The 27,534-nt window shown below is 46.8% G+C and overlaps 2 protein-coding genes across 21 annotated transcripts in view; both read left to right on the top strand.

Moving 5' to 3' along the window:
• The window catches only part of TMEM229B (transmembrane protein 229B), a 39,123-nt gene extending 30,353 nt beyond the window's left edge, over positions 1–8,770 (top strand). For 13 of the 14 annotated variants that reach the window (XM_087746512.1, XM_087746505.1, XM_087746517.1 and 10 more), the window contains one exon: positions 4,995–8,770. In XM_087746512.1, coding sequence (XP_087602638.1) covers positions 5,022–5,525 — 504 coding nt within the window. In that variant the 5' untranslated portion in view covers positions 4,995–5,021 and the 3' untranslated portion in view covers positions 5,526–8,770. The remainder of the gene's footprint in view (positions 1–4,994) is intronic. The other variant, XM_087746519.1, reaches the window with a different exon arrangement.
• Positions 8,771–25,602: 16,832 nt separating this feature from the next.
• The window catches only part of RAD51B (RAD51 paralog B), a 409,322-nt gene continuing 407,390 nt past the window's right edge, over positions 25,603–27,534 (top strand). For 4 of the 7 annotated variants that reach the window (XR_015702014.1, XM_087746499.1, XM_087746503.1 and 1 more), the window contains exon 1: positions 25,695–26,016. The gene's annotated coding sequence lies outside the window, so the exon portion shown is untranslated. Of the gene's footprint in view, positions 25,660–25,694; positions 26,033–27,534 lie in introns of those variants that run through there. The other 3 variants (XM_087746500.1, XM_087746502.1, XM_087746501.1) reach the window with 3 other exon arrangements.

Raw genomic sequence — 27,534 nt, 5'->3', positions numbered from 1 at the left:
TTTGGAGGGGCTGAAGTATCCGACGACGTATGTGCCTCCTCTGTCTGCAGTTACGCTTTCAAATTAAAAAGTAATTATGACATGTAACATAGGGTTATAGATGTATCTAACGCATTTCGCAGAAATCCAAACATGCATGTTATAAAACTAAATATTAGTAAATACCGCAAATACAAATTTGTAAAATAACACTGTGCCCTAGTTTTTTAACTGGCAGAAACAATGGGGCACTAAGAATAAGGAACTTGCTGCAGTAGTTCCAGTTCACCTGTGGTGAATCAAGTAGCTGACAGAATTTATAGCCTTGGGCCATCACTAATCCGGAGAATTGTCTCATGGAGTTTTTTTGTTTGTGGTTTTATTTTATTAGCACTTCAGAGTTAATTCAGAGTATCTTGACGAGGTCTCATTATACCCATCCCGAGGCTGTGAGTCTAAATAATTCCGCTTGAGTAGAGGGAATAGAGACAATCTGGGAGAGACTTTTTGAAGCACAGTTTGGCTCGGTAGCAGGGAAACGGGCAGAAAGCCACCGCAAAGGAGAGCTTTGAAAAAAACGAACCAGGCAGTGCTCAAGAACTTAATCAGGCATGAATACGACATGCACTGATGTCTCTCCTGCAGTGCTTGCGTGTGACAAATCTGCCATTGTTTCTTGGTCTCCCATCAACTCATTTTCCGATCACTTGCCTGCCCGGGCTGCATCACCTGCAAAACTGAATGTGAGTATGGAAGTGCTCCCCCTGTGCAGAAGGGTCTTGCGCATGAAGCAGGGCAGTCTGGGATTTATGTCCTTTCTTCTTGCTTGGCCTGGTGCATCAGGTTTATCTGTATCTTACGTCAACCTAGGTGATGATTAATATCCATTTCAGAGTTGATATTCTAAAATATAAAAGTATACCCTTTGTGTTGTTACAATATTATTTTCTTGCAGGCCTAACTCGGAGTCCTGCCCTGATCCTCTGAACCAGATTTCTGTAGAGAAACAGTCTTTCATACGCTTCCCACGGTTAGGGCTGTGCTTGCTCACTCCAGGCGGAGGGGCTCTTGGCCCCTGCGTTGCCAGCAGCATTATCTGGACAGGGATTGCAGTCAGGGAAAGGACTGCGTGTTCCTCTGAGGCCCATGTGTGGTTTCCATAGACTTGCCTTTTATCTTCTATCAGCAAGCTGGAAAAGAAGGTCGTAGTAGAGAAGGAGGGAAAGCTTCTGTGCTGGCTTAGCTCAGGCTTCCTAATAACATTGTATTAGAGGAACTATTTCTACTTTAGCTGCTTGAAATACAATTTGATGATGATAGAAAGTATTTTCATAGCTTTGAATTTAGAAGCTCCCTGTTTTCCACAAAACAACACAGTGTGAGCAGCCTCAGTACAAGCACGGCCGTCCATGTGCAGCCTCCAGGACTTGTTTGCTCTCTGCTGAGACAACTGCGTAGGTGGCAGCTGTGTTTCTGGGTTTCAGGAAGCCGCTGCCCATCCCACTGTAACTACCTCAGTCATGAACGTCATTTGTTTTCCTCAGGAGACTGAATAGCTATCATACGTTCAGAGCTTTTTTGGTCTGTATTACTGTAACTCCATTAGAAGTCTTGCATCACCAAGTTCAATTATCTACTTGAGGCTTTTCACAAATCTGCATCTCTTACTGAATCCAGTCTTGGCCTTCTCTTTGGATGCTTCTCCCACTAATGTGCTGCAACTACTTTTCATCTTGATCCTTTTGTCGTGAATTGCTTCCCGATAAAACAACACTTTTCTCCTTCATTTCCCTCTTGAGACCTTCATGTGCTATGTTGCCTACCAGGCACCAGCCAGTTCGGTATGGCTGGGAGATAAGATGCTTGGGAACAGCTGCAATTTTAATTGTTTTGTAAATGCTCAAGTGACTTGTAACTATTACATTGCACAAGTTGGGGACTGCACAATGATGTGCTGTAGCTTGTTGTGGTCTCCCTAGGTATCCTCCATTCCCTTCTATGTCTTACTGTGTACTTCTTGTTTTATTTTGAATGAAATATTTTACAGGAGGAGCTGTGATTTATGGATTTGCTTAGTGCCTAGCACAATGGAACCAGTTTATGTTTGGGCTACCACAGTTCAGCGTCTGCCCTGTCTTGGGATGCTCTTAATCAGCAAGCAGCCTGTGAGGACTCTTTCAAGCATCTCCTAAGAAGGAGGTTCCCATCAAGGCAGGGCTGACTGGGCATGTGACGGTAGCAGGCAAATATTGAGATAGTGTCAGCGCATTAATGCTTGTCTCCTTGCAGTTATGGTGAAAGGCTCAGGATTCAAAAGAAGTCAACAGTGGTCTTTGCAGGGGGTTAACTTGTATTGTAGACGTTGTCCCAGACCTGGTCTAGATTCAGTTAGTAGACTTCTAGTGTAGTGACTAGATATTTTGCAAAACATAAAAAAGAAATAGAGAACAAATACATAATTATATAAGTAAGTGGTATAGAACCAGGAAAGAGAAATCTTCATTGCACAGAGGAAACGTTGTGGGGTAGAACAGGACATGGCTTGTTGGGTATATTTGTGTGAGTCTTCAGCTTTGGTGGGCCGGTGTAAGGCAACGCAAAATAATTGGTGAGGGGATCCTTGGAATAAGAAGGGAGGGACTGAGAGGGAAGGACCTTCTGTGCATTTGATCCAACTTTGTGAAGAGATTTTCAAAATTAGAAGGAAAACCTTACAGATAGTACTGCATGCTCTGAATGCTCCCAGCTAACAGTTCAAATACATTTCACGTAAAGCTGTAGAGGGAAGTGCAAGGACTAAGGACCACAAGTGGAAAAGCTTAGAAAGGCTTATTGAAAAGAGAGGAAAACCATACAATCCCTTGGCAGCTTAGTAAAAACTTTACAGTAATTTTCTTCCCTGGAGAATGACATTCCGTATTTCCTCAGTGCCTTACCTAGCAATAGGTATGACTTCTAAAGCCTCTGCATCTTTTGATGTCTGTCTGTCTCAGATATAAAAAAAACTTCTCCCTTCCTGCTGCAGCCACATATCCCCATTCTGACAAAAGATACCTACAGTCCATTTCCTTCTTACTTCTTTCCCTTACTCCTGTACCTCTGACTATTGATCTGTTCCTGAAATTACGTGAGAATGGAGGAATGATACGAGGATTCAAACGCCTATGCTTATCAATTGTGCTGGCAAACTAACCAAGTAACGTTACATTGACAAACTCTCATTCTCCTCAGAGAGAAAGTTTGCGGTGCCCTTACACATCAGCTTCTTGTGGACTGTGTGGAGATACACCCCCTGCATATTTCTCATGTGCCACCTCCACTGCTGTCTTGCGGGTCTCTTGGGACGGAACTGTTAGGAGACATAAGGGGATTCCTAGCGACTCATTAGTCTTTCACCCGCAAGCTCACAATGTGCTCTTCAGCCAGATGTGTAGCATCTGATGGTAGTTCAGCGTCCTGTGTAAAATGGATTGTGCCATTAGGAAATGGGTCTTTGTTCGAGCACCCACATCGTATGAACTGCCAAGACTTTAGTTGTTTGGGTGTCCATTTAAGAGAGGAGTGAATAGGTCATGGATACAGCTCTGTCCTTTCCACTTTCAATATTCCCTCTGAATATTCTGCATATCTTCGTTATGTTCATTATTATAGTTCCTTTTTCCTTATAAACATTTCTCTCATCTCCTATCAGAATTTCAGTCATACTGCGTGTTTAATACTTTGTTCGGAGGGGCACCGTGCTTACAGAGCAGGGCAGGAACAGTCTCTTCCCAGATGGCATTGGAATGACTGCACATAACATTAGTGTGGTCCTTTCCTAGCACCTTGTGCCACAGAACTAACAAGTGCAGAGCAAAGAAGTTAAATAGTGCCTGATGAAGAGTCAAGAGAAACCCAACCTGAAAGAGTAAGTTTCTAAGAATGAAAGAGGTCAAATTCACCCTGTGGTGTAAATCTGTAAGGCTTCAGTAAAATTATGCTTAAAATCAGCTTGGGCCAGGGACTGTAGCATGGCAGAGCAATGCTTAGGACCTTGTAAAGCTCTACAAAAAGTGTACAAACTCATTGACTAATTGTGCTGAAACAGTTCAGTGATAAGCAAATTGTGCCCTTTCAAAACCTCTTCACCAAGTTTCTTCCTGTAGAGACAATTAGAGTTTGTTCTCGTTTCCTATTTATCATGACTAACCACCTCTCTCTATGCTCAGCTGTTCCTTTTTGTTCTCCTCCTTTGTGTTTTGCTGTCCTGAAGCCAAATCTGTATGGATTTCAATGGCTCTCTTGTGCTTTTTGACTTGGTATCGGGCAGTCTGACACCATAAGAAAATTATTTTCCAAGTCCTAGCCATACAATGCGTGAGTTCTTTAACAGAAGAAATAACAGTTCAGCTGAATAATCGCTGCAAGGTGTGGTGTCTGAAAATGTAAAACCTCTGAAACTTTCTCCTCCAGTTTCCTTTCTGTAGCTCCCATCAAAGCTCCGTTTTTCACTACAGTAAACATTTTGGGTATAGAGACTGTAGGTGACAGCTGGAAGGGCCCAGGCTTTCAATGCTGTGTTCATCTAATCTATGTCATATTAGTATCAGAAAAGTAGGGGACAGTGCTGTTTCTTGAAAAGAGCAGAAAGGCGATGTGCGCTCCTTTGTGAGCTGACTGTATTTTTCTGCTGACTTGCAACCAGTGAGTTCTTTGGCAGCCTCACCCCTGGCAAAGCCCTTGTACCTGTCAGCTCCCTCCTTATCGCCAACGCAGTACCAGCTGCATCCCGCTTCTCAGGCAGAGCGGTATACGTTGTCCGGGCCGATTCTGAGACTCAGAGCCCGGTAAGGTGCCACCTTTCCCCGGGACCTAAAATTTGCTGTGGTAAAAATGAGACAATTTAAAATTCACTTCTTTCTCAAATTCGTCCTTTGTGGATGTTACGAGTTTGTGTGTGTTGCTGTGTGGGGGATAAGGACTTGTGACATCCTCTTTGACTCCCCCCTCTCCCTCTCTCTCTCTCTTCATTTCAGAGCACCTGCTGGGGTGTGTGCAGAAGAATGGCTGCGGCAGAACCTCTGACCGCTTTCTCCCGATGGTACCTCTACGCCATTCACGGCTACTTCTGTGAGGTGATGTTCACAGCTGCCTGGGACTTTGTGGTCAACTTTAACTGGAAGTTCCCAGGTGTTACCAGTGTGTGGGCACTCTTCATCTATGGCACCTCCATCCTCATTGTGGAGAAGATGTATCTGTATCTCAAAGACAAGTGTAACATTTTAGTGCGCTGCTTCATTTACACACTTTGGACATACCTCTGGGAGTTCACCACTGGCCTCATCCTACGCCAGTTCAATGCCTGCCCATGGGACTACTCACAGTTTGATTTTGACTTCATGGGCCTGATCACCCTGGAGTATGCCATCCCATGGTTTTGTGCTTCTTTCATCATGGAGCAGCTGGTGATCAGAAACACCCTGCGCTTACGATTTGACGAGACTGCCGAGCCGGGGGCCCCCACCATCCCCGTTGCCTTGGCCAACGGCCATGTGAAGACTGATTGAGCAGTGACTCAGAACCGCACTTAGCAATCTGAGAGAGCCCAAACCTCTACTGCGGACTGTCAGCTCTGGCTCTGAGGTACTGCTCCTTGCTGTATGATAAGATTCATAAACCCCATTTTTCTAATGGGGGTGTGCATGGGATATACCAGAAAAAAATGGAACCAATAGATTTTCTATGGATTTTACTCTTTGGGCTCCAAGGACCAATATCAGTTACTTGTTAGTTAGGTCATTTCTGATTTTAACTTATTACAGATGAAAGCAGTCCTTTTGCTTACTCTTTTATGTGGAGAAAGAAGAAAAAGAAATGCTACGGTGGAAATGCATACAAAAAGAAAAAAACCTAATTAGCGGATGGGCATGGACACGCCAGCTAAGTTAGTGATTGGCTTACTCCATTAGGCAATATTCAGGTGCTTGCTTGCAACCAATACCTCCCGTGGGACCTGAGATGCTGCAGGAACAAGGAAAATCCATCTGCTGTTGAGAAGAACCTAAGACTGGCAGTCTGCTGGGGAGGTAGATGGTGTTCCCCTCGCGAGGTTCTGTTGGCCTCTCCCCAGGTTCTTTGTTGCACCACGAAATAATCTGGTGCTGGACACCTTGCTGAATTTATACAGATCTTGTACTTTTTGAAATCTCAGTCCTGATACTCACTAGAAAATATTTTTTCTTTTTTTCCTTTTTCTTTTCTTTTTTCTTTTTTTTTTTTTTAAATAAAGGCCTTTTTGCCGAGTGAATTTTACCATAATCTGTGCAATCTGAATCTTGGCAAAAGGCGCAAGAAATACCGTAAGTCTTCCCATCTCCTCTGTCCCCTCAAAGCAGACCTTGCTTGAAGGGCTGCTGCAGATTCCAGCTCCCATCTCAGCCGTGCAAAACTTGTAGAGACTGTACAGGCCACAGGAATTTTCTGCCTTCCTTCCCAGGGATTCCTCTGTTTCTGGTGATGTTGATGACTTAGTCTGGCTGCAACCCATTGTGTTTGAAGGTCACAACCTCCATGTGGCTAACGTGGTATCCAGGATTTGGTCCTCTGGCACCGACTCTCACCTTCCTTCAGCACTGGCAGGTCTCGGCTCCGTTCTGCCCAGTGTTCTCCTCAGTGTATCAAGAGGATCTGCTTTTTCTTCCCAAATTCTGCTTTAAATAACCACAGCCATATTGTCATGACAATAGTTGGAGGCAGCAAGAGATATGCCATGCTGCCTGATACATTATTAAAAAAAAAAAACCCCAAAGCAAAAAAATCCCTCTCTGAAGAGCAGTTCTTCGTGCTCTGCCTGAGTGAGGCTTCGGATTGGGGTGCCAGAGCAGCCGTAGAGAGGTGGAGCAGGAGGCAGTGCTGTGGCTCCAGTGTAGAACTACCTGCACTGGGAACAGTTTGAAATTTCACCTACTGGGGACATTTGAGGGGTGTAGGGAAAGTTGTAGTGCAGGGAAAGTGCTTGATAGTGGAAGCCACAGGTTCATATTTCGTTCTGGGAAGCCTTGGCTTTTGAAGTTAGGAACAGACATGGAGCTCCCAGCTGTCAGATGTATCTCACTCCTAACTGGTTTATGGGGGAGGTTTGCTGTAGTTGCCCTGTAGGGCCAGATGAATTTTCGGTGTTCTTCCACCATAGTCAGCAGAGCTGCACCAGGGATCAATTTGGCTTGAAATGCAAACGTGTTGGTGTGGTTATGGGATTCCACTCTTGTATTGGAAATGGCCAGGCTATATCTGGGTGGGTACTTGTCTCTGGTAGGGAGTGCTCAGCTGTGAACCTGCTCCTTGCCCTAGGGCATCCGTTCCTGAGGGGTAAAGCACTCCTGGCCCCGTGAGGAGAATTGCTTGTTGGTTCTGCTCTTATGAAGGCAGTGTTCATCCTTTTTGTATCACACAGAGTGCATTTATTTTATTCCTTCCCTCCCCCTTCTCGCATGGCATCTGTTGCTGGCAATGGACACACGAAAACGCTGGTGGCAAGGTGTTAATCAAATCTGCCCTGGGGTATGTAATGTCTCCTGACGCACCCAGAATACTTAGGTGGGTATTCAGAGTTCCCTTTTTATAGCTCATTAAATTAAAAGAGAACAAACACTGAACAGATTTTTTTTTCATGCTGTGATGCCAGTGTTATGAAATCAGAGGAACAGTATGTATTTTATCAGCCTTGATGGTCTCGAGTGTGTAGACCCAGGCAAAATAGTCACCTGACGCTGTACATGGGGGAAAAAAAGAGATGAGATTTGTACGTGGGATAACGTAGATGAGCTCTACTGGACCAGAACAAGAGCTGCAAGGTGCAGGTGAGAGTTGGGATCTCCCCATTTTGCCCCTGGTTCTGTCAGGGTCATTAAACGCTGTGTCTAAAGCTGGGTTGTCCCCTCACAGCATAGCTTAACTGTGGTGTCCTGCTGCCTCCTATGCCACCCCTGCATCATCTGAAACCCTCCGCTTCATAGAAACACCCTTAGGATCCCTGCTTTCTCCCTAGCTATTACAAAACCCTTTAAAAAGGTTAAAAGGAGTTAGCAACATGGTTTGGTGCCTCCCAGCTGCAGCTGGGACTGGGGGAGGAGTGGCTGTTCACAGAGCTAACCTGGTGCGCAATCACAGTCATGCGCTTTGACTTTAGAAGCTCCCCACTAAATGACACTGGTTTTGCTCACTGATGTAATATTTAGATGCTCAAACTACGGAGGGGTTTCCCAGCAGCATCCAGTATCTTATTCCATTATCCTTGCTGCCTGTGCCATTGTAACAGCTATCGTAGTCTGCTTTCTACTGATGTCTGACAGGTACCACCCAGCTTATTGCATCCTCGTAGAGTGGTAATTTACACCCAGAAGTGCACTTTACTTGCAGCTTGCACACCAGAAACAGAAAGGGACCCGGCAAATTCTTTAATCAATTAAAATAATTATACATAATACCATGTACCTAATGCAGCAGGATTAGCCAGACTTCTCCTTTCTGAGCAACGTGGCTACAGTCAGAGCTTTGTCTTTTCTGCAAAATCTCCCTTTTTTAAATACATGTGATGCTTCTTATAACATCTTATGGAAGTGCCCAGAGCACGTTACCGGGGTCTCAGTGGCAGCTCAGCAAGAGCTCGGGAGCTGGACTGAAGTCGTAGAGACATTTACGTTAAGAAGAAAAAAACGCACAAGGCCTAACATTTGTTTGTACGTGTATCTTCCTCAGTAGATTAAAGTTGCCTGTTTTGAGTTCACCAGCAATAAAAAAACCTTGTGATTTATCTACCTTGTCCTAACTGCAGCAAGGAGAGAGGGGCCCATCGCTGCTTTTCTTGTCCGGGGGGTGGTGGGTGGTGGGATACGGACTCCAATTACCCCGAGGTTCCAGTTTTGCCTCCCTTCTCTTGCTTATCTCTTGTATGGTCCGCCCTAAAGGATCTCAGTGTACGTGATGAAACGCAGAGCCTGGTGTCCTGCGCACAAGAGGCAGTTCAAGCGTTACCTGTGATGTCTGTTCATGCTCCAGAGATCTTGCCAGAGGGAAGTGGTTGATTTACAGCAGGACCAGACCACCTTTTGGTCGTTGGTGTTATAACCAAGAGAAATGTGTACACATGTACCAGGTGCTATTGCGCCTTCGGTCTGAGTGCATTTTGTAATTAAAGCAGAATAACCCAGTCAGAGTTTTGCTTGACTAGTCCTGTGACTATAAAAGGTAACAAAAGACTGCAGGGCACTAACTGCTTTGAGAATTAGGAAGTGGGTGACTGAAGTCTTTCTGAGTTCAAGAGCATTGCTCTGCTGCTGACTGGTTTTCTGAAACCTGCACAGAAAGAAAGGGGACTTCCTCGTTCATGGGAACTTCTGCCCTTTCTGTACTACGAATAAAACAAGAGCCACCGCTAAGATGTGAACTGAAACCAAATGTTTTTCTCTTTTTGTTTATCCTGGGCCCTGAATACTTGCAATATTCCCTGTATTCAAGGGGGAGGATTGCAGACCCAAGTTCTTTACTTCAGTTCCTCTGCCTGCAAACAGCAGCTGAACCATCTGAGAAGGAAACAACTGTCTCCCCCTTTCTTACTGCACATCAGCAGCTACCAAATCCCTCTGCAACCCGTCCCCTGCTGTAGAAGGAAACCTCTCTTCTGGTGCAGCCCCTGCTAAATCAGAAGCCGTTCCCACTGTGTGTCCCCTCGCCGAGCTGCTTTGGCACCTAACGACCAGGTAGGGTCCCAGAGCTTGTGAGACCTCAGGAGCGTTGTCCTTGTTTGGCAAATGGCCTCCGCTTGCACCTGCCTTCCCTTACTCCCCTTGGAGTGTCCTGAGCCAGCCCCCGGGGAAGGGACCTTCCCTTCCTTCCACCTCCCGCCCCAGGGAATGGAGCAAGCTCTGCTGCTGCCCAGGGGCCTCCGCGCCACTCAAGATTTTAAGCTAACAGAGGTCGGTCTCCGCTTGGGCAGGGGCACTTTGATTTTAAGAGCTGTAAGGCTCTGGGCTTCAGGCTCATTACTAGCAAGTCATCCGCAGGCATGATAGTGAATTTGTGCCACGTGGAATGGCTTGTTTCTTCTAGGATGGCCAGGGTTTGCTCCATCAAGGGTTTGGCCACTTGGTTCACTGCTTTGTGAACAAGAGGGAAGTTACAGAAGCAGGTGGTGCCCCCAGTACCTGCTCTGCTTTTGGCCCCTGGGCAGCTAGCACAGATGCCAAAGGAAAAAGTGCTGTCGTGACAGAAGCCCTAGGGAGGGGCTGGGGGTGCGCTGCTTGGTTTGTGTCCAGAGGCACCACTGCTTCAAATACAAAGCGGTGCTTTCCCACTGAGATCTTTACTGCCTGTGGAAATGCAAAAGTTGTCTGCTTGCCCCAAAGTATATGATTGCCTGAACTTACGCTGAAGTAGAAGGGATGTTGAAAATCTCTAGTCCTCTTTTTCTCTAGGTGATACCCGACTTACATCTTTGTGGAAAAGTACATCACCTAGAGATATGCAAGCTAGTGCTCGTGAAGCCGGTATAGGTACTAAAAGCCATACAGCGCTGTGCTCCATCCTGCTATTTAATCATGCTGAGAAGCAGAATACCGTGGCCCACAGAGCGTGCTGCCATGTGGCTACGCCACTTCCAGCACCTGAATTAGTACAAATGCCTACTCAGGAATGCATTTTGCCTTATAAAATTACTCTTAATTCCATGGGTTCCAGTGGAAATGTTTGTCAGGCTAAAGAGGGAGAAAGACTGAGATCCTATATAAGCTTCAGCACTGCTTATGATCTCACGTGAGAGCATTTTGTTTAAAGTTTCAGCTACTTAACTGAGACCCTAGAGACCAAATGTGGAAGGTGACTTGTCACAGCCTTGGAGCAGGTCACTAGCATCGCGCAACTGCAGACTGCGTTGCGCGTGGGGTGCTGTGCAGCTCCGGCGCGCAGCCAGGACGAGCTCCCACCATACAAGGACCGTGATGAGTGGAGGGGGTGACACAAGCGCTGCTGGTAACGGTGGCAGAGCGAGGACTGGAGGTGACATCTACATTCCCAAATCTTCAAGAGCTGGACAGCTTGGAAGCAGCTCTTAGATGTTCTCCGTGTTTGGGACTTCTCGCAGGTCTAAAGCGAACTGGCAGGTTTTTTATTCTGAGAGAAGCAGGCCATTTCCTCGACTCCTTACTCTGGAGTCTGGGCTGCTCGCTCCTTTTGTAGCCACTGGATTTTCTGATGTGAATGGCCTTCGTTAGCATCTCAGAAAACAGCGATTTTTAAATGGTAAGCCCAAATGCTTGACGTCAGTTTGGATTTATGCTTTAGTCATTTTAGGAGCTAAAGACCCTTAAGTATCTGGTGATGCTGTTTGTTTATACTGTTGTGTGGCATGCTGTCCTGCTTTGTTGCTATAATGAAGAAGAAATAGAAGGAAATACAAGCAATTTGCTCTTTAATAAAAATAAGTAAACGTGCAGTTGAGACAATATTTATTAAATACGAGTTGAGATACGCATAGTGCTTATAGATTTCTGGCCTTTCAAATACGGGACACTTTCCAGAATTCCTCTCTCCTTTGTGGTTATCTATATTGCTACTTCAGCATGGTTCTTTACCTAGTATTTTGGGGATGAGAATAACAGTATTTGCCTTTCTTTTTTCGTTTTCACTAAAGGATCTCTAAGTGCTTTTTACCAACTAGTTAATAATTCTCACTTCAGGCCTTGAAGTAGGTCAGGATTAACCCCAAATAGCACTGATCAGGAGCTGATGGAGTGTCCTGACAGCTCCCAGAAGGTCATTTCAGACCTGGGAAAGGGAGTTTGTAACACTTTACCTGTTCACTAAGTTACTATATTTGAGGAGTGAGTTAATAAAGTTCCAAGAAAACTGGGGAACTGGGAAAGTGCTGCCCAGTTTCCACCATCTGAAGCTGCCCTAGAAATGGTTTTGTACATCATCACACCGCTCCGTCTGCCCAAGTCAAAGCCAGCACATGAAGGGACTGTCAGAGCTGATAGGCAGCACGGTTCTATCTTGTACAAAATAGGACTCATTTCCTACATAATTCACTACATAATCCTATCTCCATCAGTAGAGTACTTTTGGGTAAATATTGCTAGGGGCAACAAGCCATGTTAGAGACTACACTGAGGTGACCATCTGCTCTATCAGCTCGTGTTGTTGCCGTTACTGCAGAGCTTATCTACGTTGCTGCTTCTGTTGTCACACCGCTCATCTGATGCCACGGCTCTTCCTAGTGCTCCCGTTTCCCCGTCAGCTTCTTGGGCAACCTGTCCCTCTCCATGCCTTACCTCCACTGCCAGTCCGTGGTGCAGTCACAGGTACCCTAAGCCTCCTGTCTGAACCCCACCTGTGGCAATTTAGCACAAACGGGCTGATTGTTGGTGAGCTGTAGCTTCCATTAAAGCCCACAACAGCTGCAGTTGTCAGTGCTTTGGAAGCTCAGGGCAGACAACATGTTACATGCTTGCCTTCAGGCACAAGCATAGCAGCAAGTTTGCAATTATTGTTCAGTGCCTTTGCTATAACATCCGCACAATGGTACCTAATAGGCTTTCAGGGCTAAATTCAGCAAAAAGCTTCTCCGGTCAACCTCTTTGAGTTTCAGTGTATGCGGAATAATACATCATTTCAACTGATCCTTCATATAAATGCATATACACACATTGTGAGTGTGTGTGTTTAGATGCATAAACATAGCTGATGGCCTCCACGCTGCACCACTGATTGCATCATAACTTCTACTGGCAAAGAAGAGCTGTCACCTGCTTAGCTGCCAACAGCAGTCTGGGCCCACTCACTGCCACTTTCTTGAGCATATGAGATCCCAAGAAGATCCAAAATGAAGCTCTGCATACCCATGAAGCAGGGTAAGATCTGAGTTGACAGCTCTTGACCTTGCAAGCTGTGTGTCTGCGTGCTTTGGTACGTGGGAAGGCCTCGGTTCGATCTGGCAGTGGGTTAAAGCCTCTTATTGATGAGTGCTCAGCTAAGAGAGAGGGGTTAGGCCCAGATATTTCAAATGTGTTTTACATAAAGTTTTAAAATCAGATTAGTGTTGAAGGCAAGCATGCTAAACTATCCTGCTCCATCTTTAAAAAAAGGGGGAGTTATCGCCTGGGGGACCTTCTGATGTCTTCGCTAGGATTTGCCTTCTCCTCTGCACCCTCTTACTGCTAATGAGAGCGGTGTGTATCCAGCCTGAGTCAGACCCATCCACTCCTCTTCCTCAGCTAAGGCATCGAGCAGAAGGACTCCCTCCCACCCAGGCTGCCATGCTGATCCCGGGCGTCCTTCTGTTCTGCTGCTGCTCCATCTGCTGGCCACTGGTGCCTATCGGCCATCACTAATCTCAGTCACGTTGCAAATTCTCCAGGCCAGGACTTTTGTCTTTTTGTTGTAACACTGATGTGAGCCTGTCCCCAGCAGGATCTGTAAGTGCTGTGACACCATAGTAAGCATTAAAAAAAGTCTCTTGAAGTCTTTAAGGGTAAGAGTAAACATCCCAGCTCTGTTCCACTAATAAAACAGCTTGGCCAAAATGTCCGTGAGGCACCTCTGTTGCCCCTTTCCATCCAGTCTTGTCTCCCAGCGTCACACAGGAAGGCAAATCCCTGCCGATGACCTGAGCATGCCAGCGGTGCCAGCGGAGGCGAGCACGGCTGGTGGCACGCTAGGAGCCTCCTCCCTGGGACTCCTCTGCAGATGACACATGGGTGTCCACGTTAGCCGGCATGCTCTAGCAAAACAGATTTTTAACGTTATTAGACAGTCACCTGGCTCTTCAGCAGAGCCTGGCTGGAGTTAACATGGTAATTATAATTATATTCTGGTTGACAAATGTGCCGACAAAGCACAGCTGCCCTTTGAGCTCACAGCGAAGGCAGCATGGCCCCCAGCACCGTGCTTATGGCGGGGCTTTGTGCTGCGTGACTGCTGAAAGCAGCACAAACATCTCCAAATGCCCAGCATAGGCTACGGTTGTCCTGGCCACTGGTCTCTGGGCAAGAGCCAGGCATGCTCCCAGCATGACGCTGGTGGTGAAGGTGGTGTTGCCACTACACTGTGTCCCAGCAAGGCTGCCTGTGACCTTACGGCTGCCCGCAAAGCCAGCCGGAAGCCTGGCCTTGGCTGCCACCATGTGTGGTCCATTAAACCCTATTTCTCTGCTTTATCTTCCATCACCTCAGTCCTGTCCTTCCTCTCCGCCTCACCAACTGCCTCCTGGCAAGGTCTTACCGCATGTTAGGGCTTTGGTGTTTATCTCAACTTCCTTCTTTGGATCTGGTGACTTAATCCTTGCCACTTGACAACTTTTCCTTGGCCGGGGCTCCGCAGCACTGTCATCTCCAGCTCTTCGTTGTCACCTTCTCATGGCCTCTCTGTTGTCTCTCCTCCTCCTTGGGAATCCCTGCTCAGCTCAGCTGTGCCCCTCGTCTGGGTGCCCCCAACCAGTTACACAGCTTTTACTGCCATCTCCTCCTCACATCTCAGACCTCTGCCTCCCTCCTAGCTTGCCACCACCTCTCCACACCTGCATTTTTCTCATCTCCTCTGGCATCTCTTCCCGAATGAGTTACCAGCAACTCAAACCACCCAAAGCCAGAGCAGACTTCTGCTCCCCTTTTGCTTCTCACGTTCCCCGCTCTCGTCCTCTCTCCCTGGCAGACACAAAACAAACAGGGGAGCCAGAGACATCTTCGACCTTCTCTTCTGCTCTTCCTTATTTGCCTGGCCTTTATGTCTTACCACCTCGTCCACATCCCCTGAGGCCTCCCTGCTGGGCTGGTGCTGGTGTCCCGTATGCCTGTTTCCAGTTACTCATCCTGTACGCAAGATGTTTTCTTCAGCTGACCTGCTAGAACATACCCTTCTCCCCATGCCAGTCTGTCTCGCCAGCCCTACAAAACCCAGCAAATTAAATCATCTGCGTATCTATTTCACATATTTATGAGTGAGATACTAATCCCCGCATAGTGAAAGGGTCGTATGTACAAAAGGGGAAATGAGGACACCGGCGTTAAAGGGAGAGATGGGGGAAGGGGAGACCGAGAGCGAGGGCAGGGCAGATGTCAAGGAGGTGAGTTTGCAGTGTTGAAAAAAAACGCAGAAAACTGAAACAACAGCAGATCAGAGTATCACTGACAAGCCACAGTGATGCTCTTTCCTCGCTAGTTCTGCATTTGAGTTTTCACATTTCCTGCTCCCTGCACCTATGTCTTCAGAGCACAGACCAAGTCCTCCAACTGGCTCAAAAAAATGTACAAAGAAATTAAAAAAACAGCAGACATCGCTTTTCTCTGTGCCTTCTGTGGTAACAGACACCTCTCCTTCCCTTTCACCCCAGTGGGAAAGCTGATCTGTCAGCCTGATCCATTTGCGAAGGCAGCCCTCCCCGGCCTCCTCGCCGAATGCTCCGTCTGATCTTCTGCCCCTGTGCGAGCAGGAGAGCTCGTTCCAGCTTCCCCAGCACAGCTCATGCACCGCGCAGGTCCCAGCGGGCGAAGGATTTCCATGTGATGCTGTTACAGTGACCTCCCGAAACTCGGCTCCATTTCCCATCTGTTGTGGGCTGTTACTTTCCCAGGACACAAAAGCAGGTGAAATGTCTGTTGGATGCCACAGAAACCTCTCAGGCTGCAGCCGCGGTAAAGTAACCCTCCCTAAAGCAATACAGAGAGATCCTTTTGTGTGCAAGAGCTCCTTTCAGATTGGGTTGGGGTTTTTTATTGCCCTTTAAAGGATTCTGCAATGAGTGACCTGGAGATTTGACAGTTGCGCCCCAGTCATATTTTAACACAATGCAGACAGCAGATGCTTCAAGGAGATTATATTTCTTCACGTACATTGGGTCTCCAGGGAGATTACACATTTGGGGTCAAGGGCTTTCGGGGGCTGGCTCTACGGCCCTGCAGGAGGGTTTTTCTGTTTCCAGCAAAAAATATCTGTAAAGCACAGGGCGTTCTGCCAAGCCTTCTATATGGAGTCAGCAGGAAATGCTGCTCCCGAGAGACATTTTACCTATGGCTCTGTCAGGGATAGCTTTTATTATAATAATAGCAGTTGATCAAATAGCCCCCGAGTGCTGCAACACCTTGCAGCTTGAGTATTGGGGCTGAGCCTGAGCAGAGGAGCAGTGCTTACTCATTGGACTGCAGAAAGGTTATTCGTGTAGGGGAAAACTCTCTGCCTCTGTAGAGACAGGCAGAAATGGGCACTTTGTAACAGTATGGTGTTTTTGAAATGCAGATGTCTTGGCCAAGGCAATCGTCAGCTGGCCGGCACAGAAGATCTTGCAAGGGAGAGAATTATGCCCAAAGATGCAACGCAAGCCCCCACGAGGTCCCCAGTGTATACACTGACAAGCCAGAGATTATCTAAGTTTTAAAGAGGTTTTACAAAGAAGCTGCCTCCTCCTACCCCAGTCCTGTTAAGTCATCTGCTTTGGATATTGAACGATTAAGACTGAGTTAGCCCTGCCAGGATGGCAATTTCCAATTCCACAAGACTTAGGAATCCAAACCTTGACACCAGCCCCTCTAAAATCCAGTCCTGAGGATACCAGTAACTATCAGTAAAATTAAAGTACAGCTACAGGCACTCCAGGGTGCAGGCACACAGCCGCGGTGCCACGGCGCTCAGAAGCCACTGGGGCCCCCTCCAGCACCAACCTGGCCCAGTGCAGGCGGGTGGTTCTCTCTCAGGCTCCGGCCGGTGGTGAAGCTGGACTGTCCCAACAGGAGAGTTGCCTTGCCACTTGGAAGGCAAAAGCATACACCAGCACAGACAGGGACCTTCCCACACCGGTCCCTGAAAAAAAGGAAAAGCATCCTTGGTCCGGACTAACTTCTCGGTTGTTCTGTGTCTCATGCAGTCACTCATTGCTCGCAGGCTCAGTGTAAAATGCTACTAAATCGCAAAGGGAATGTTTTACGCTTACTGGATGCTGAAATAAGTAACAGCACTGGATGAGAACCGAGGGGAACACGGACCTCAGTTATTACTAAATCCTACCTCAGACAAAGCTGCTTCTCATTTCCATGAGTGTTTTCCTGAGGAGGGAGCAAACATTAACCAAGGAAACTAGGATTTACCTCAGGTGCTGAAATCTGCATAAGAGAAAGGTGCTGGTTTTCACAGGTGCCCTCCAAAACCTGCAGAGCCATACGGGGCATCAGTTTGGCTTCGCACTGCAGCTGGCCTTCAAACATGAACTGCCCCACCGCGTTCCCCCCACCCTCAGGCATTGAGTTTAACGGTGCCAGAAATGGTAAATGTTAGGAAGTGTTTGTGCAGTGGAACGTAGAAACTATGCTTAGATAAAGCAGTGATCACAAAAGAGGCTGTGTATATAGTAAAGAGCCCTTAAATAGATGTCACAAATAGCCCTGATTTCTCTCTTTACCCTGCAAACAGCTGCCATGTGCTATAGTCCCCATTTAGCAATGAAAACAGGATGGTTCAGGATGCCTGTCAGCATGTGCTTTCCTGGCACCTAGCCCACCCCCTTGTGCTAGGGATCAGCAGCACTGCAGTAGCCAGTCTCGAGGGACCAGGGGGCCAGGACATCCCTGTGACATCTCCGAGAGGGACAAGGAGCCTGCGGTAACTCTCTGAGCTCCCCCCGCCAGCAAACCAGACTGAAAAGCCACGTTTGGCCATGACGTTTGGATCTAGATCTAACCTTTTTCAGGCTTGGGAGTAAAGGAGTTTCCGAGGGGTATGCCTGGAGCACAGTTATTCAGAAGCAATGCCATAATAATTTCATTTTACTCAAGTCATCAGTCCTCCTGCCTTGGTGTATATGAACAACGTCTTGCTCTTCTTGGATTCCATCAATATCCACAATTTTGTGGCTGAAGTGGTGGCAGCAATTTCCTTTTTTCTCCACATTTTGAACAGGCAGAAGGAGGAATGGAGGCACTGGTAAGCAGGGGAAGTTAGCAGCAGGAGGAGAGACTGAGGGAATTCATGCCCATCCCAACCTATTTTTTCCATTTCTTTCAAAATATGTAGTTTTGATGTTATGTGTTGATTTTGGTTGTTGACAGACTGCATGAAAAGAGCCCATGTGTTACTCTAGGCATTTTTGGCAGATATGTAGGAAAGCTATCCAGTTAATATCAGCAGCTAACCCACAACAAAGCTTAATCTCCAGCCAAAAGCTTAATCCAACAGAAACCAAACATCTGCCCTCCTCGGGCACTCTGGGATGGAGACAGAGGTCTTGGCTTCTGGGGTGGCTCCAGAATTGTTCTTCATCTTCCGACTCCTCCCAGGCGGCAAAGCAGGGCATGTGCACTCGCTCTGTGGTTTAGGTAAGAGACTGTGGCTTGGGGTGGCAGATGCCAGGCTCTCAGAATTACGGCTACAAAACCTCAGGCTGAACCATACATAGATCTAGTACAAATAACAGTATCCCTCCCTTGCCCTATAAAACCTTCTGCTATTTCTGTCCTTCCTCTCCCAGCATCTCTTTTCATACACAGCAGATTGAGACCATTATCCCTGGAATAAGAGTGTGCATGCTGCTTTTTTTCACTGTATCTCATTCCTGACCTCTGCTGCTTTTTTACTATTCTAGTCCTGGTTTACAATAGGAAATTGAAAGCCCAAAGATTTTCTTCACATCTGACATTCATTCATCCTCCCAACTTCTTTTCTTCCCTGTCAAATTAAAGGCACAGAGAAAGAAACAGCCAAAACCGTGTGTTTATGGTCCATATTTTTAATACCCAAAACCCTGATTCTGTTCTTAGTCTTGCTTTGTGTAACTTTACTCGTTTCACTGACCTTATTCTGGATCCTCACCAATGTAAGAAGGAAGTCGGGTGATATATTTAAAGAATATTTGTTTTAAACACAACACTGAGAGTTAGGACAAACGAGTCTCATGCTCATCTGCCCATTTCCCAGCCCTGATGACTTGTCTACATTCCTGATCTTATCATTGAAGCCCAGATATTTGAAAAGTGACCACAGATTTAGAGTGACTCAAGTTTTACTAGTTTGGGACATCTTTACCGTGATTTTCTTCAGATGGCTCCAGTTAAAAGCATGACAGCTGTGCACCCCTGGGGCTGAAAGTATTTCAAGCTGGAAGCCCTAAAATCAAGCCAGCTCAAATCAGAGGCTTTTAAAAATCATTTGGCCTTTGTATGTGAGTTGGTGAGTCCCCGCTGAGAGGTGATGGAAACACGCAGTTCCCAGTGGAAGCTGAATGAGAGCCAGTTGAATTAAACCTTTGGTACCATAAGGCTGTTGAGTCACACAGCCCAGGATACACCCGTCCCCGCTGATGCCATGACAGCACAGCTATCAGGAAAGTCAGTGATGAATGCAGGATGGCTCCATCTTCTGTCAGCTCAGAGGCACCTTTCCTTATGGTGCACTTTATTTTGCTAGGCTGGGAGTGTTCTCATTTCATGCCCTTTCCCTCTTGGGTGTGAAAACTCCTGAGGTTTGGGAAAATATGCCTTCAATGACTGGAATGGAGTGGATTGGACTGTGATGCTTCCTGCAGATTTATAAGCCTATATCCTAAAGACCACTGAAACAAAAGTTCAGTTATCGGACAATTAATAGGACCCTGGTTCAGCAAAACAGCTAGTCATGCATTCAGCTTCTTGCTGTACAAATGTCCGATTTTACTTCCATTAAGTATAGGCTTAATTTGCTGCATAGTTCATTTAATATAATATGCTGTAATGATTTAAAAAAGAGCTATGACTCTGTAAAATCCATTTGTCATGGGTAGTCAACGTAGGGTGAGGATAATGTGATCATAGCTATGGCATCATGCCCAAACAGTGAATGGCAAACACGCTTACCCGGATACTCTCTATAGTAATCGAGTTTGCGGTAGTGGAGTCCTGGGGTAATATTTGAATATATTGTTGCTGTGCACTCATCCCAGTAAAATGGATAAGCAGCACCCTGCTTAAACATAAAAAATAATCACCACAGACCTAATTTGATGTCGTCTTTCCTCTGTGGGTAAATTCTTCTATAATTTTTCCAAGAGATGTCTTGCATCTGTTCGCCAACACTGCTAAGACACTGGACACTGGGTCTCTGTTTTGCTTGTTTGAGACTGCCGAGTTCCTTGTAGGTGGCATGTGAGAGTGAGTAACATTCAACTGCAGGGCATGAAGATGTCTCATTCTTTCAGGGCCAAGGAGTAAACTGTAAGGCACAAACACTGTGGCAATGGAGACCTTCCTCTGCTTTCTCTGCCCAGGTTTGGTGGTTTCTTCTCTCTTCCGTGCCATTCAGCCACCTTTGGAAACAGTTCAGCAACATCTTCTGGGGAGGATGGTGAGGACATCTGGAGCAGTTTCCTTTGTAGTCCCAGCCATAGGGATCTCATTCATAGCTTTAAAAAGAAGTAGAATGAAAAGTATGTAAGAGCCAAAGGCCCCAGACTGAAATGATTAATGGAATGAAATGTTCCAGGCTTTGTTTGCTTGCTGGTTTCTGTGTTTGTTGTTTGAAATAAGAGCTATTGGGCTCAGTTCAGCTGCTGGGTTATCAGCGCGATTAATCTGTAACATCACAAAGTGAAAACTTCTTTTCCAAAAACCAAGGCACTTTTGCTGCCATTACTGATTTGGAACATGCTCCTCGGGTGGTGAGCTGAACAAAAATAGTCACATCGGGGGGTTTTTTGACATTGTACGTGAATGAGTCTGTCTTTTTTCTCAGGGGCACCCCCATTTCTGGCAACTGCACAGAGATGAGTGTCTGGGATCTACCCTTCTCTGCTGGTATTGTCCAAGCAAAAAAGCTCATCTCTTGGTAAAAAGTCCACCGGCTCCCGGTGTCTCTTTTCTCCACTGAAGAACTCTGCAGATGGAGTGAGGGCTGTACCTGAAAGCAACAGATGTCCTACCGCAACTGCTAAAACCAGGCTCCATCAGTATTAATTTCGTGGTGTCTGACACTGTGTGTGATGGCAAGGGGTACACAGTGCACTTCCTCTACTGGTCGCTGCGAGGTGCTTGGATTTTTCTAGTCTAATTGTGGCTTCTCAGTAGAGGCTGGCTGCCGTGAAGGATCACCGGGTGACGTGCCGGATGTGCACGTCCCCAGAGAGCTAGGCTGATCAAAGGGGAACCACTGAACTACTGAGTTTGCTTCCATAGCTGGTCACAGGGAAACAGATCTGCTTCATAGGACAAAAGTCTAACTATAGCTCAAGTTTCTGAGTAACAGGGTATGTTGCAGATTTTCCGTGCTTTAGCAACAAAAAGCTGCAGTGGGGACCTAAGGATTACCTCAGTCAGATATTATCTGCTTTGTGCAGATGCTCCTAAAGGCCTAGTGATGTGATATTTGTCATTTCTTGGTCTACCTCAGCATCCCAGGGAAAGCTGCAGGAAATTTTGTGGCAGGAGTGGCAAGGCCTGGTGATTGCAGACATCACTGCTGGGACAACCCCAGCACCTCAGTAAAGAGAAACTCAAGACAAGGCAGTAAAAAGGGGGTGCTGGTAGGGCACAGGCGAAAGGCAGAAGGAGGTCAGGTTTGGTTTATGTAGGGTAAATCGGGTTTAGCATGTACGGGTAAAGATCTGCTCTGGTTAGACCACCTCCACATATTGGCTATTACGCTGCTGCTCTGCCAGTGCATGGCCTTCTCATCTAACAGAACCTTGACAGGGAAATACAAAAAGCACAAAGACTTGAATGACTCCTGCTGTCCCTTTAACCAGAAAAAGCTAAATGAAGTAGGAAGCTGATCTTGGAGGGCAATCTGCTTAGATGAGTACAGGCTAAAAGTGGAATAATCCCTGAGGTCTCTCATTTTGTTTGCGGTAATTTGGGCAGAAAGCAAATGCAGCTGAATTTTTCGAAGCTGTAACGTGCAGGTGGGTCTGTCCTTCTGCCTGTAATAGCAGTGAAGGTGGCTAGTCTGCTTTTCTGTAAAAAGGGTAGGAGGTACCTTTCAAAAACTCTACATTGCTGCTGAATATTTCTGAAATGGTTTTGGGGGTGATGGATAATTCTGAATCCACGGTGGCATGTGTGAAGAGGCAGAAAACAGAGAAATGCCTTCTGCCTGTCCTGAGAGAAAAGCTGCTTTATCCTGGTTGTAAATGTGTATGGTCAGACAGGTCCTCGCTAATACCCAAGGAGGATTCATTATAATTGGTTTTAATCCTTCATGAGCAGGAGGGAAAAGGTTAATTGCCTGGGAAGAAGCATTTATCTGGTCCACAGACTGTTCAGAGGACTAGGGGAGAGGGAGAATCACTCAGAATGAGAAGATGGGCTAATTTTTCACAGGTCTGTTGTTCTTTGTCTATTTATTATAGCCAATGATAACAGTGAGGTTGTGCTGAGCAGCTTGTAGGAACAACAGAAAGATGGTTTCCTTTCCCTGTACCCCATCCCTGGAGCAGATGCAGCTGGGAAAGTCTCAAGTGAAGTAGCTTTGCTAAAGCTGTGCTGGTATGGACGGCATGGAAAATAAAACATTTTTAACCAGGATGCAGGCCTCCCTGTGAGGTCCTTTAAATTCCCTTTTTTGAGGTGGGGAAACCTCAAAGGGTTGGAAGTAAATCTCCTTCTCCTTTGGGGAGACAGCAATGGAGAGAATCCTTCATTGGAGGTTCTTTTCTGTACTGTTATTGAGCAACCTCTTGGGACCTTAATCCCAGGAAAGCATGGGCTGGTCTATAATCGCTTTCCAGTCTCAGGAGCACACGGGTGGTTTTTTTTAAAGAATGTGGTAGGCATCAAGTAGATAACCCCAAGGAATAAGAATATATTAGACTAATTAGATGCTAGCCAGCAAGCATAAGGTGGGGAATTGCTCTGAATATCTGGATTACCCTTGAGAGTCAGAGCTGTTGCTGTGTTCTCATACAGTGAACTCTTTTGAGGAGACACTTTCCTTTCACGGGGGTAGGGGAACACCGCTGATTTTAAGGCAAGAATTGATACTTGGAAAACAGTAATAAGCCTGAGGACTGTAGTCAGTATCAGTGAGCTGATGCTGTGTTAGTAATTAAGTGAATGATCTGAAATGTTCCAGAATGTGAAACTATTATCTGAAGATGCTCACAAAAGGCCATCTTGGGTTAGAGGAAGAAACTTTTCTGCGGATTCTTTTCCAGAAAGGAAAAATTTTACCATTATCTTTTCAATTCTGGAGCCTTGCAGAATTACTTAACTGCTGAGTATTTATTTGGATAAGAACTGATAAGTATTTCATCCTGTGCCCTTCAAATCAGACTCTGTCCCTTTTGGCTTGCCCCTTAGCGAGCTAATCACCATTCCCTTTTTCACTGTAATTGGTGTGTTTGATGTTAGAGCACTCTGCTTCTATGAGACTTCGTTTGTTGTTGCTGTTATGCCTCGCCTTTCTGTAAGTCTTGCTCCAGTGTTACCAGTTTAAAGGACCTTCTTAAATTAATGTCGTGAGGCTCAGTTCTTGTAAAGTAATCATCTCAGCTTTATTAATCCCTTCTTATTATGAGTTCCAGGGGCAGCTAAAGGATTAGACTAGAGCAGCGCTCTGCTGTGTCATGCCTGACACGTAAGTCTACTGGGCCAGCACTGCTTACTCTCTTTACAGTCTAAATAGGTTAAACCAAAACTGAGAAGGAAAACAGACACCCTGTCATTAAGGGACTTGACCAAGGTCACAGAGCAGAGCTGTTTGCAGAGTGCCCTGACTCCCTAGTGACTACTGTCCTCGTCAAACACATGGAAGCTGGGGAGCTGCCTGTCATGGTGCTGCTTGAGAATGTTGATGGTAAGTAGGCGTATGTGAGCACTTCTCAGATGATCCTCTGGATATATAATATTAACTTTCTCGAGTTACACGGAGAAGATGATGCACGATTATTTGCCAGTACGTTTAAAGGTGTATCTGCATATCTGAGAAGTAAAGAGAGGAACAGTCATGAACTACACTGAGAAATGAGATGCAAAGAACTTGCAGGGGAGGCACCAGGGTGTATTGGTTTTGCTCACAAATCTTCTAAACCACCTGGATGATAAGAGTTGCTTGCCTCACTCAACATCCCAAAACAGGTCTCTGATTTAATACAGGTATTCTGTTTTTGTGTAAGATGGGAAGGAAGCCTGTTGGCCTGGAGGTGAAGGGGAAGCCCTGCTGCATCTGTGGGAGGGAAAAATGTCATCACGGCAATGTTACTTTTTCCTGCACCTCTGGTGGGAAGGTAGGGCTCCTGCTACTACTCTGCCAAGCAGGAAATAGTAGTCCACAACACAGTTACACCATGGTCATGCCCTCCTGTTTCCACTGAAACTAAACTGCAGCAACAGACATCCCTTCCCTTCCCTTCAACAGCTTTTCTCGATTGTGACTTACATTTTTCAAGTCAACTTTTAAAGGCCAACTACACTAGGAGGAGCTCTTTCTCCATTTCATCTCTTCTCTCCCTGTACAGCAAGCTATTCACTAAAGTTCTAAGTTGCTTTTGTATGGGCTGCTTACTCCCTGTCCAGCTTCTTAAATCCTCTGGACTTCGTTGGGCATGTAAGCTCCCTTCAGGGTATGAATGAAACGCTAATTCCACTGACCCTTTTTGATACTACGGTTGTTGGGCGTTTCATGACAGTCAGCTTCTTGCTATGTTTCTCCTGTTCGCTAGTTTGGAAAAGTGGCTGAAGTATTCTGTATTTCACAGCTTCACTGTAGCATTTCTTTTTCAGTACAGACAAAACCCCAGCCATGCAGTTCCCAATGCACAGGGCTTCAGTAAGTGTTCCAGGTAATATTGGTCCTTTTTTTTCTTCAGTTAGGTTAATTTCTAGAACTGTAAAGATTATGCAGACAACATATATACAATACTAACTACAGTGCTTTCTAGTACAAGCTAGAATGAGTTGGAAAACTCACCCTACAGGCATTAGTAAAGTCACGTCAGTCGTGTTTGATGACTGATTTTCCCCCGTTACATTCACATTACAGGGCAATGGCTTCTTCAGTGAGAAGGTGTTTCTCTCAGAGCTGGCAGCAGCCCAGACGTTTGCAAGCCCCCAGTGTGAAGAATCAGCATTCCCATCTTCTTTACTAACAAATGAACTCAAAACTAACAAATTTACTAACAAATGCATAGCACTCTTCCTGCTGAAGACTTTCAAGTTTTGTAGATGCTTTATGTGCAGAGGACGGTAGGAATTTCTAGGGTAAAGCACGGTAGCGCCGTGAGGCGCAGCCCCCGGGGGTGCCTGCATCGAGGCTGATGTGCCCGCAGCACACTGATGTACTCCACCTCAACACCTTGGCGCAGTGGCTCCCGCCTCCGGGCAGGCGCTCCCCTTCATGAGTGGGGATAAACACTGAGCACCCCCTCGGCCCCTCCTTCCCCCCCCAAAGCTGCTTCTCTTCTGAAGCAGCGGGTGCGGGAGGGCGCTACCCGGGGCGGCGCACGGGGGGCGGAGGCGGCGGCAGGGCCCTCCCTAGGCCGCAGCCCCCGGGGCCGAGCGCCGCCACCGCCCCCATCACGGGCCGCAGGGCGGCGGCTGCCGCCTTCCCGCCCGCCCCCGGGAACCACCGCTCCCGGCATGCCCTGCGCGCCACCGGGCTGCCGGGGGATTGGTGGGAGCGGAGCCAATCGCGAGTGCAGGCCTTGCCCGGCGGCCCCGCCTCCTCGCGCCCGCCGCGGGGAGCCTTTGAAAAAGTTCTCAGGTGCGCGGCGGCTCTCTGCGCCTCGGGCGGGCGGGTCTGGCCCGGCCCGGCCCGGCGGGAGACCCCGGCGCCGCGGGGGGCGAGGCTGCTTTGCGGCGGGGCCGGGGTTTCGGGTGCCCGCGGCGCTGCCGGGGGCGAGGGCGGGCTGGCTGGGACAGGGCTCCGGCTTCGGGCCCAGCCCCGGGTGGGCTCAGGGCGGGCGGGCGCCGGAGCCACCTGGGCTGGGCGGCGGGAGGGCGCCTTGTGCCGCCTCAGCGCAGCCGCCGCTCGCCTCAGGTGTTGGGGTCGTGAGTTCATGTTCTCCTTGCAGGTGAAGTGATAATGTCAGGCTCTCCTGCAGCACCCGTGTCACCTGCTGTAAGTCCCCGCCGATGTACGTGTGTGTTTTTCCCCCGCCCGGGTGTCCTTATCCACCTGCCCGTGGTGGGCAGAGGGGGCGCGGGCAGCGCTCTGGCGGGCATCCCGCTGCGGCAGCCTCAGCCGCGAAATCCGTGAGCAGAGGTTGTGCCTGGCGGTTGTTCAGCTGCGGCGGTGCGTGGTGGTTGTGCCCAGCCAGGAGCCACCATAATGCTCGAGGCGGAGCGTGCAGTTCGTATGATAAATGGTTATTTATACAGCTGGGAACGTGAAGGACACTGAACTCTGCAAACCTTTGATTTTCCTGCTGTCTGAAGAGGGTTTTGTAGAGGGCGCAATAAAGTTTCCATCTTGCAAAGATGTGGAGGCCTGTGCATCTGTAAAAGTTGTAGCAATTTCGCGTTATTTAAAACCCTTTTTATTTTGCCTGAACTTAGGCCTAAATAAAGACTAGGAATATTGCCTAAATAATATGTGTGAAACAGCTATGTGCTCAAACATATGTATAGGTTAGGAAAACACCTGTGCTTTAGGTTGTACTGAGCTGAATACCATCCTGTGGAGTTTTGTTCAGTAGAATGGAATGACGAAAAAACCCAAAGGGACAAATGCAAATGGCTGAGGGCTAAGGGGAGAAGTATTAGTAGTGGCAGTGTAATCTTATCTGTTATGTAAAATAGTCTTAAGGCTTATCTGAAATAATAAGATACTCTTTAAGCAGGAATCTCCATAAATAAAATTTGCTTAAGTGACTGAATATACCACAGTTGTTGCTGCCTTGGTCCAATGGTATTTTTGTTCACTTTTAGATTAAATAATACTTACTTTGTAGTTCTTGTCTTCATATGCTTGCCTTTGGCCTCTGGTTTCTTTTACACTGTTGGCTAAATTAAAGAACGCTTTGTTAACTGTGTTTGTTTCATAAATTGTTACATAGAATGTTATGAGATGGGTTTGACTATCTTGAGTCTTGCATGCTAAAGTATGTTTCCAGCCCTTCAGTCTTTCTAGTGTCTCCTTTCTGGGTTCTTCCTGTTCTTTCAACATCTGTCACAAATCCTGGGTCACCAGAACAGAGTGTTGTGTTCTAGCAGTTCTAGGGCTAGATACTTACTGTGATTACTCTACGATGCATGTTTAGGCATCCAAAGATAGCCTTATTTCTTTCCAGTACAGTATAGCATGAGGAGTTCTTGTTCACCACTGAGTAATTTCCAGCTTACTTATGTCCCCAAAACATCTGTCCTATAAACATTGCTGACTCTTCTGTTCTTACTGGCATGATCTCACACATGGTCAAATATGAGAGGATATAATTTAACGTAACTGCTTTCAGGATGGTAATATAATTTAGTGTGACATAGACGTATATGGGAAGTCTATAGCACATTAAATTTTACGTATGCATATGCACACACACATACGCGTGCGCACACTTTCCTGTTCTTTAGCAAGAAGTGTAATAGTCTGCATAGTCATATTCCAAGCATCTTTCAAAAATTTTTTTTTGTTTGCCCT

This window comes from Nipponia nippon, unplaced genomic scaffold (assembly GCF_047370975.1).
Source record: "Nipponia nippon isolate SJK-2023a ecotype South Korea unplaced genomic scaffold, ASM4737097v1 scaffold_10, whole genome shotgun sequence".
NCBI classification, from domain to species: Eukaryota; Metazoa; Chordata; class Aves; order Pelecaniformes; family Threskiornithidae; genus Nipponia; species Nipponia nippon.
The sequence above is the reverse complement of the archived record's forward strand: the minus strand, read 5'-3'. Positions and strand labels throughout refer to the sequence as shown.